The 10,159-nt window shown below is 38.5% G+C and overlaps 1 protein-coding gene across 7 annotated transcripts in view; it reads right to left on the bottom strand.

The window, feature by feature from the left end:
• Positions 1 to 3,285: 3,285 nt before the first annotated feature.
• mpv17 (mitochondrial inner membrane protein MPV17) overlaps positions 3,286 to 10,159 on the bottom strand; it is a 57,562-nt gene continuing 50,688 nt past the window's right edge. For all 7 annotated transcript variants that reach the window (XM_080192316.1, XM_080192319.1, XM_080192321.1 and 4 more), the window contains one exon: positions 3,286 to 7,714. In XM_080192316.1, the coding sequence (XP_080048442.1) occupies positions 7,645 to 7,714 (70 nt within the window). In that variant the 3' untranslated portion in view covers positions 3,286 to 7,644. The remainder of the gene's footprint in view (positions 7,715 to 10,159) is intronic.

Below are 10,159 nucleotides of genomic sequence, written 5' to 3'. Positions count from 1 at the left end.
GGCATTGCAGAGGTTGCACATTTCTATTCATTCATAAGATATGAGCATCAATGGCTAGACCAGCATTTGTTACCTATGCCTAATTGCCCTTCAGAACGTAGAGGTGAGCTCCCTTCTTGAAGTGCTTCAGGAACACCCAAAGTGCTGCTAGGGAGTTCAAGAATTTGACCGAGCACCTATGAAGGAATGATGATATAGTTGCAAGTTAGAATGCAACTTGGGAGGAAAACTTGCAGATGGTGGTCCTCGCATTTATCTGCAGCCCTTGTCCTAAATGGTAGGGGTGTCAAATTCGGAAGGAGTCTTGGTGAGTTGCTGCACTGTATTTTGTAGATGTACACATTGCTGCCACTATTCATCAGTGATGGACAGAGTGAATGTTGAAGGAGGATGGGATGCCAATTAATCAAGTATCCAGCTTTGGGAGTGTTACACTCATCCAGCCAAGTAGAAAGTATCCCATCACACTCCTGACTTGTAGAAGGTGTGATGTGGGTATGCTGGTGTTGGACTGGCATAAACACAGTAAAAAGTCTGACAACACCATGAATGGAGAGTTCTGGCCTCAGACAGAGCATATAAAGCACAGACAGTTTAGAGATTACTGATTAGAATGCAAATCCTTACACCTAACCCTTCGTCGACCAGTACTTCCCCGGAGCGGAGAAGCTACGACATCTTCTCCAGAGTCTTCAACATATCATTGATGAAGACGAACATCTCACCAGGGCCATCCTCACACCCCCACTTCTTGCCTTCAGACAACCACACAACCTCAAACACACCACTGTTCGCAGCAAACTACCCAGCCTTCAGGAGAACAGTGAACACAATGCCACACAACCCTGCCACAGCACCCTCTGCAAGACATGCCAGATCATCGACATGGATACCATCATCACACGTGAGAATACCATCCACCAGGTACACGGTAAATACTCTTGCAACTCGGCCAACATTGTCTACCTGATACGTTGCAAGAAAGGATGTCCTGAAGCATGGTACATTGGGGAGACCATGCAGACGCTACGACAACGGATGAATGAACATCGCTCGACAATCACCAGGCAAGACAGTTCCCTTCCTGTTGGCGAACACTTCAGTGGTCACAGGCATTCAGCCTCTGACCTTCGGGTAAGCATTCTCCAAGGCGGCCTTCACGACACACGACAGCACAGAGTCGCTGAGCAGAGACTGATAGCCAAGTTCCACACACGAGGACGGTCTCAACAGGGATCTTGGGTTCATGTCGCACTATCTGTAACCCCCGTGACTTGCCTGGGTTTGCAAAACCTCACTTACTGTACTGTCTGGAGACAATACACATCTCTGTAACCTGTGATCAGTGCTCCTTCCACTCACATTGTCAGCCACTTCAGGTCTTGAACAGCAGGTTAGGTGTAAGGATTCGCATTCTAATCAGTAATCTCTAAACTGTCTGTGCTTTATATGCTCTGTCTGAGGCCAGAACTCTCCATTCACCTGACGAAGGGACTAACCCTGAAAGCTTGTGAGTCTATTATCAAATAAATCGGTTGGACTAAAACCTGGTGTTGTCAGACTTCTTATTGTAGAAGGTGGACAGGCTTTGGAACTTAATTGCCATTTAATTCTCAACCACTGATCTGCTCTTGTAGCCATTGTATTTATATGGTTGATCCAATTCAATTTCTGGTCAATGATAACATGTTGATAGTGGGGGATTCAATGATGGTAATGTCATTGAATGATTATGAATGATGGTTGTTGAGATGGTAATTGCCTGGCACTTGTGTGCTGCAAATGCTACCTGCCACTTGTCAGTCCAAGCCTGGGTATTACCCAGGCTTGCTGCACCTGCACATAGATTGCATCAATATATCAGAAGTCACAAATAGTGCGCAACATTGTGCAATCATTAGCGAACACCCCCACTACTGACTTTTTGAAGGATGAAAGTCTATTGATGAAGCAGTTGAGATGGTTGGGTCTAGGTCACTATTGTGTGGAACTCATACAGCGATGACCCAGAGCTTTGATGATTAACCTCCAACAACCACAATCATCTTTGCTAATGTTTGAAAGTAGCCTGATGGGAGGTGATTGACCAGATTGAATTCATCCTGCTTGTGTGTACAGGACACACATGGACAATTTTCCTCTTTTCTCCCCCCAGTTTTGTAACTGCATTGGAAGAATTTGGCTAGAGATGTGACTCGCGCTAAAACACAATCTTCAATATTATTGATAGAATGTTGTCAGGGCCCATAGTTGTCTAGTGCCTTCAATCATTTTTTATCATGTGGAGTGAATTGAATGAGTTGAAGACTGGGATCTGGGGTACTAAGACATCAAGAAGAGTCCAAGATGGATCACCCATCTAGCACTGCTGACTGAAGATAGCTGCACAGATGGCCGGTCGACCCCAGATTCAGAATGGGGATACTTGCATAACTTCCAACCTTTAGTGAGTTCATAGAATAGAATCAGAGAGTCCCTACAGTGCAGAAGGAGGCCATTTGGCCCATTGAGTCAGCACTGTCAACAATCCCACCCAGGCCCTTTCCCTGTAAACCCACATATTTACCCTGCTAGTCCCCCTGACACTAAGGGCAATTCAAGATTGCCAATCAACCTACCTTGCACATCTTTGGACTGTGGGAGGAAACTGGAGCACCCGGAGGAAACTCACGCACACACAGGAAAAATGTGCAAACTTCATATAAACAAACAGTCACCTGAGGTTGGAATTAAACCCAGGGCTCTGGTACTGTGAGGCAGCAGTGTTAACCACAGTGCCATCCCAACTGTCTACCACCATGACTGGATGTAACAGGACTGCAGAGCTCAGATTTGATCAATTGGTTGTAGGATTGCGTAGCTATCTAAAGTTTGCTGCTTCTGCTTTTGTAATGTAAAAATGAGATTGCTTTTGTTAAGTTGTGCAAATAAATTGTTCTGCACTTTCATTTGATGCCATCATTTTTTTGGGAAATTTACATAATTGCAGCTTACTTTATACACTCCAACATCATAGATAGACTGTTGCCTACATAACGCTTGAAAGGCACATAGGCAGTGTATGTAATAAAATAAATGGCTGCAAAAGTTTTACTACTGCTGAAGCAAAAGAAATTGCTCAAATTCAAAATCAAATCCCCAAATTATATATTTTTGTCAAAGCAGATGAATGCAGTAATTTTAGTTAAGACTTTTTCCACAAATTTGTTCAAAATGAAAATTACAAACAATTACAGTGCTGATTTTGTATATAGCTTGACCAGTCTTCTAAAAATAATTTTTAAGAAGTCACCATTGCCACCCATTTGTAGAGAATTGTTACATGGAAGATGTATCATTTCTCAATTGGAATAGATTACTTTAAATTCAAAACTCAGTGCAATATTTAAAAAGTGGGATACATTTGTTTCAAAGTTCAAATACCATCATTGGGTTTTTTAAATTAATGATTCAACATTTTTTTTTAAAACTATAAAGCTAATATTTTTATTTTACAATAGCAAGTTAATTTGTAACTAAATAACCGCTCCCACAATTCTCTGAACATCACAAGGCTAAATATACATTTCAAATTAAAAACAGATCATTTAAACTATTTAAGATAAAACCATTTAAACATGCATCTTATTGCTGTCCAAAGTGTAATATTTTGTTTTGATAATGAAATGTTCAGTAAATAGTCCCAATTTTGGTCTCAGATCTATAGCAGGTTGGTCAATTTCAAACTGACAGCAGGCAAGATGAAAGGCCTCGAACAGAAAAAAAATATCATTCAGGGTTCCTGTTTAAGATCACATTTACTGAGTTTGGCTGGGTGTTTCTGAAGATCAATAATACACTGCATGGTCAGTTTGCCAACATGCACTGCCTGGAACTCATTCTGGAAAAATGGACAACTGAGCAAGATTCAGGAAAGCACAGTCATCTGTGGAACAGTGAACTGATCTAAATGAATGGAAGGGCCCAAGTTTAATTCTGTACAAGTAGATGAGTTTTGAATCAGATGCAATAGCTTTAGAAAAGGACAAAGAGTGCAGCAGATCACAAAAAAAGGACATCCTTACATAAAATAAAGATCTGATAAGTAAAAGAATCAATGATGTAGTCAGACATACAAATTAGGTTGAAAACAAACAGACCCAGATCTCATGAAAGTACTGAAAATGCATTCAAAAGCATATTAAGATAATATTTGAATATGGCATTTTTGGAAAACAAAGCTATATTTTTTCTTGATGCATTTTGTTCACATTTGTGGTGCAAAGACTCACCACATCCATTATACAATCAATGTGGCCAAGCATATGTGGTCAAGTGGTGGCAAACTGCCAAATTGATTCTATAATTTAGTGCTAAACCTCAAATTTTTGATAAATTGTGATCCCTAAGGCAAATTACATCATACATTTAAATTTACATTAAATTACATTTAAAACAGACAAACAATGCAACTTCAGGGTTTAACAGGGCTTCACCGTGAATTGTGAGCATTTGTGAAAGTTAATTTCTGTAATTCCATCTTCCCTTTCCCAATCTTATCCTAGCCCTCCTCCCAATTGAGCCCTGGAATTAGTCCCACCTGTTTGCTCCCATCTCCCAATCCCTACTTTCCAACATTTCCCATGGTGAAAGGGTCAGTAACCAGAGGCAATATAAAGAAAAATATTTGTTTTGTATAAGTTATAGTGTGGAATGCATTGAAACCATAGAAAATTACAGCTCAGAAACAGGCCTTTTGGCCCTTCTTGTCTGTGCCGAACCATTTTTTGCCAAGTCCCATTGACCCGCACTTGGACCATATCCCTATCATCCATGAACCTGTCCAAGATAGAAATGATGCTTGAAATGGTGATGGAAACAGATTCAGTAAGAACATTCAAAAAGGAAATTGTACAAACACAAAAGAAGAAAAAGCAAGGAAATGAAACTAATGGGCAGCTGAGGTCAAATAACCTCCATCTGTACTGTCTCACTCTATGATTCTCATCTAAGACTATCTTTTTCTGCCCCCAACCTCTTCTGTAAAACACTTCTGTGCACTCTACTTCTTTTCAAGCACACCTCATAGAAGTTATTGTAAATACTTCCCCATCCTCAAGCATTAAAACTCTCATTCTTGTTCTCTGTTGATACATTGTGCATTTTTGATAATTCTTATTTATTCCATGTTTTCTGATGTTCAACTTTTATCTTCACTGTAAGTTAATTATCCAGTTGCATCAATATGATAATTTACAAAGAAAACTAAAATTGCTGAGTAGAGGAACATTTTGGCCAAGATTTTCATCTTGCACTCATCTGGACAAACTCAAGAATGCCAAATGTCAAACGATTACAATTTAAGCTGCAGAAGAAAAGGCAACTTGTCACTGATTCAACGAGGTGTTGCCATGGAGAAAGCAGCAGGCTTTCCAAGCTTTCTGGCAATTCATAAATCATGCCAATGCAATATAGCAAATTCAATTTTGAGATGGAGCAGTCTAACATCTGTGACAATGCTAGCTGAGAAATCTGTGAATTTATTATCTGTTTTTGTCTATCACAGGCTTACCTTCAAGATGCAAGTGGTATTTCCTCCAAGTAGAGTGCGGCTATCAATCCACAAAGATATTCTGCCTACCATACAATTGAGCAATATCGTGAATGAATTTCGGTGCCAGTGCAATGTCAGGTATGTAGGCCATTGTCCAAAAAGTTGGCTTAAAGAATCAAACAAAATGTTCCATCGGCTGTTAGAAATAAGTAGAGTAACTGTGGTGAATGAGCCTGCACATGGAAAACCCATGACAAAATGTCTACTATTAGATGTCATGCCATGATTGTTCAGCGAGTGTTGTCCAAATACTATACTAACAACTAATTTAAGATAATCAGCTTGTAATATAAATGGCTCATTTAATTTGCTAGAGGTAACATACCCAGAGCCTTTGAGAGCCTAAAGTTCCCCACTGCACTCTTCATGAAAAAACTGACTTTTCTCTTCCAGTATAATTTGTTGTGATTGAAATTTAGCATTCTTGCAATTTTCCTGAGTGCAAGACAAAAAATGTTTGACAACATGTCTCTCTTTGCAGCAATTTTCAGGTTCTGTGCTACCAAGCCACAATAAACTAAAATGTGTACTTCATGTACAATAATAAAAATAGATTAATACTTTGCATTAGGTATAAAAGTTTTACAACACTTTCCAACTTAAAAGGTTTTGATTGATTTAATAAGGATCTAGAATTCTGAACTGCTAAATCAGTTAATCCAAAGGGATCAAAGTATTAGAAGTAAAACACCAATGAATTCTATTTTCAGGAATGCCCAAAATTAGCCTGTAACATTTGCCATACGTCAATAAAATTTAGTACAGTAGTTGAATCAAGTTACAAAACTGGCATAATTTCTAACTGAGCGATATGAGTGTTTACTGTGTAATTAATTGCAGAGTTGAATATCCGAACACATCAATGAAGTTCCTGTACATTATGACATATAGCTTACATGGCTCAAACACTGTTATAGCTTACGCGGCTCTATGTCATAACTGGCTTGAGCCATGCTGTTAGAGCCACGTAAGCTTTATAAATGTACAGGAATTTCATCGATGCATTAGAACATGGGTCTAACAGCATGACTCTAGGCAAGCTGTGGTGTTCATACTATCAAGGCAGTTACTCCACTGCATGGAAGGGTCTACAATAAGAATTGCTGTTAAATATGGCTTAAGTGTGGGATGTTTAAGTAAAATTAAGGAAATGAAGAGTACAGAATTTACAATTTGCAACAGCTGTTCAGTATAATTGGTTAAACCAAATATTTCTCCAAAGAAAAAATACACTATTGATGCCTATTCTCAATTTTATCAGAGGCTAAGATTATTTTAATATACCTATCCAGTGGACTTTATTCCTCCCTTGCTATTATTTATAGCTTTGTACCCAGCACCTGAGCAGGTTAACTTCAAAACATGTTTATTAGTTTCATATAATTTCCCCTCTTTCCAAAATGTTCAGTGAATTAGCATCTATAATAAGTTAATCACTGGTACAAACCTACACCCCTTGGCAATCAGTAAATTTTAATCTGAAACTAGTTATTATTCATAAATCAAGGCAAGGAAGGAGTCACATATACTGACTATATCACATAAAATAATGGCTGACAGTGAATTCCTACATTACTGTTTCAAAATGGTCGAAAACTTACGCATCTAAAAATGTGTACTTCATCTCAAAAGGCAGATATATGTAAACTGAGCTGAGACTTAGTTTCACAGAATTATTTTGTGCACATTCAGCACTGTAGTGATGTTTGTCAGTAAAAGGAATTTGCTGAAGTTTTTCAAGTTCAGGTCTTCCAGTTTTTTTTTCCCCTGGCAAGTGTTAACTGCCACATTCACTTAATATATTGGTCTTTTCATGTCCGAGGTGAGGGAGAGGAATTGCTATTTCAGCCTTGGACATTGGTGGCATATAATGTAGACAAAGCTGGATGGCAGAGCAAAGTAAGTCTCCCAACGTTACCTCAGAATAATTGTAACAGCACTACATTACAAATATTAGCATTTTAGTAAATAGAAAGATCATGTCAAGTAGTTCAACAAAGCCATCTGTCTTTTGCCATGGAACAGAAACACAATAATTACTCAGATAACTTTTAGATTTTGTTTGCCATCCACGAGAGGTAGGTATTCCACATCAATGCAACAACCTGAATAAGGGGCAATCTGTGGTGAAACAAAAAAAAATTGTGAGCGACAAATAATTTTTAACAATTTGCCAGGGCAAATGAATTTTAATTTTTAATATAGTTTTCTTTTATGTTGAAAAATCAGGCAAGTAAGAGGTGCCTGGGAAAATAATTTGTAGTGAAATTATGGAAGAATGTGAAATCGAAAGAAACAAGCAAAAGGGGTTCAGAGAGATCAAAGAGGCAAAGAAAGGTTTTAAAAAAACTTAATTTGTCTAATTAAAATGAGAAAACGCTACTCCGTTCTTCCAAGTTAATAGTAATTTGCTGGATGGCAGTGGCTATTCTGATGCATATGAGCACAATATGGGAAAATAATGCTAAGGCATATGTGCAATTAAATGCAGAAATCAGTAATTTGCTGTCTGAGTTACCCCATTCCTTTAGAAGCTTCACCTTGTCAAAGCACTTTTACTGAAACACATGGAAAGGCATGGAGTTACGATACTTACTAGATATCCACTAAAACAAGGCGGAAAAATTAGGGCTGCTCCAATCCAGTTGAAGTGTTTAACAACAAAATAAGTGCTAATTACTACCAAACAATCTCTCTGAGCATTGAAAATTAACTTGGAAGAACGGAGAAACGTTTTCTCATTTTAATTAGACAAATTAAGTTTTCTTTAAACCTTTCTTTGCCTCTTTGATCTCTCTGAACCCCCTTTTCTTGTCTCTTTTGATTTCACATTCTTCCATGATTTGGTAATTAATTAAATATTCTAACTTAATTTAAATGAAGATTCCCCAGACTCTGTGTCCTGTTAACATCTCTTCAATTGGACTGGTTAAGGAGACAGTCACAGTTTCCAGCTCTGTTCACTCAGGTCCCAGTTCCCTGTAGAGGGTGCTACACTCTTTATGATTCCTAATCACAAAATCCAATGCAAAAACCCCTGGAAAATCTGCGGCCAGTGTAAGTGTGATGAACTGCTGGCACTGCTTGCTTACTGCAAATTCTGGGAAATTTATAATGTAAAAGCAACTATTTCCTTCTATGGCAGTGGAGGAGGAGCGGTTTCTTTGTGTGTCGTTCACTTAGAACTGTACACATATTAAATATTTTAGACTTGTCGGATACGCCAAGCAGTGGAGAGAGCTCATAGCACCAGCATGCAGCAACATAAGATAAAGGCTTAATTTCTTTTGCCAATGAGCTTTTCATTTGCTGTGTGTTGTGTGATGCCACCTTTCACAAGCACTATTTCTAGGTTGTTCTTGCACATTTCCCAGTGGCTGGTCCATGGTTGGACCAGTGAAGAAATGGAATGTCACTGTTTACCCACAAACCTAGTGTGGGATCAGAGGTGAAATGAAGAAAAAATAAGACTTGAAAGCATCTGCCAGTAAGTAGCAGCACATGAACAACAATTCCACGGTAAATCAATTAATCTTGCATACATAAAGAACATGTTATTAAGCTAATCCACAAGTTATATTCTTCCCAACCCAACTTTCATTCCATCTATGGTTACTTTCAGATGTATTAAAATTAGTGAAATACTTTCACATTACACTTTGAATACTTTATGAATTCTTTTCTTGTAGCTTAGAAGAATTGGAACCTCTGAACTGTACACTGCTTGAAATGTACAGAATTCTAACAAGGCTGGACAGACTAGATGCAGGAAGTCTAAAACAAGGGGACACAGTCTCAAGGTATGAGGTAGACCCTTTAGCACCAAAATGAGAAAATATTTCTTCAAAGGGTCGTGAACCTGTGGAATTCTCTATAACAGAATGCTGTGGAGGCCAAGTCACATGAATTCAAGAAAAAGAGGTAGATTTGTTTTTAGATTTTGATGTCATCAAGGAATAGGGGAGAAAGCAGGAGAATGGCATTAAAACAGAAGATCATATTGAATGGTGGAGAAGGCTCAAATGGCCTACTTCTGCTTAGTTTCTATATTTCTGCCAACTAAAGGGTGTGAATCAGAATGTTAGATTAATTTTATTAGATAATTCATCAATAAGGCCTCATTTTAATTAATCACTTCACACAATCAGTTCTACCAGATCCAAACATGACCCCACTAAACAGATACAAGACCTTTGGAGATAGTATAGTTAGGGAACAAGAACAATTTCTGCTGAAGTAAATTGTTGAGCATACTACTTTTTCCAGTTCATAATGTAAACACTTGACCTTCAGGATAACAGAACATAATGCCAACATTTAAAGCTGTGTTTATGATGCAGGCTTTGATACCACCAACATTTTTAGCTGGCACAGTTTACAATTGGACATCCAGAGGGAAATACTTCTCTGTTACTAGGGGCAAAGGAGGGGTGGACCAAAAGATCGATGCCAAGCAAGGAAGGCTGCTCCAGAGATGGACAGTTCTACATTTGCACTTGCCTGACAATGCCAGGAATTGTTGCCCATCCCTAAATGCTCTTTGAGGGGAGTTAAGAGTTAACTGTG

This window comes from Carcharhinus amblyrhynchos, chromosome 7, assembly GCF_965287045.1.
Source record: "Carcharhinus amblyrhynchos chromosome 7, sCarAmb.v2.hapA, whole genome shotgun sequence".
In the NCBI taxonomy this organism is placed as follows: domain Eukaryota; kingdom Metazoa; phylum Chordata; class Chondrichthyes; order Carcharhiniformes; family Carcharhinidae; genus Carcharhinus; species Carcharhinus amblyrhynchos.
Note: the sequence above shows the minus strand (reverse complement) of the source record. Positions and strands in the feature narration are given on the sequence as shown.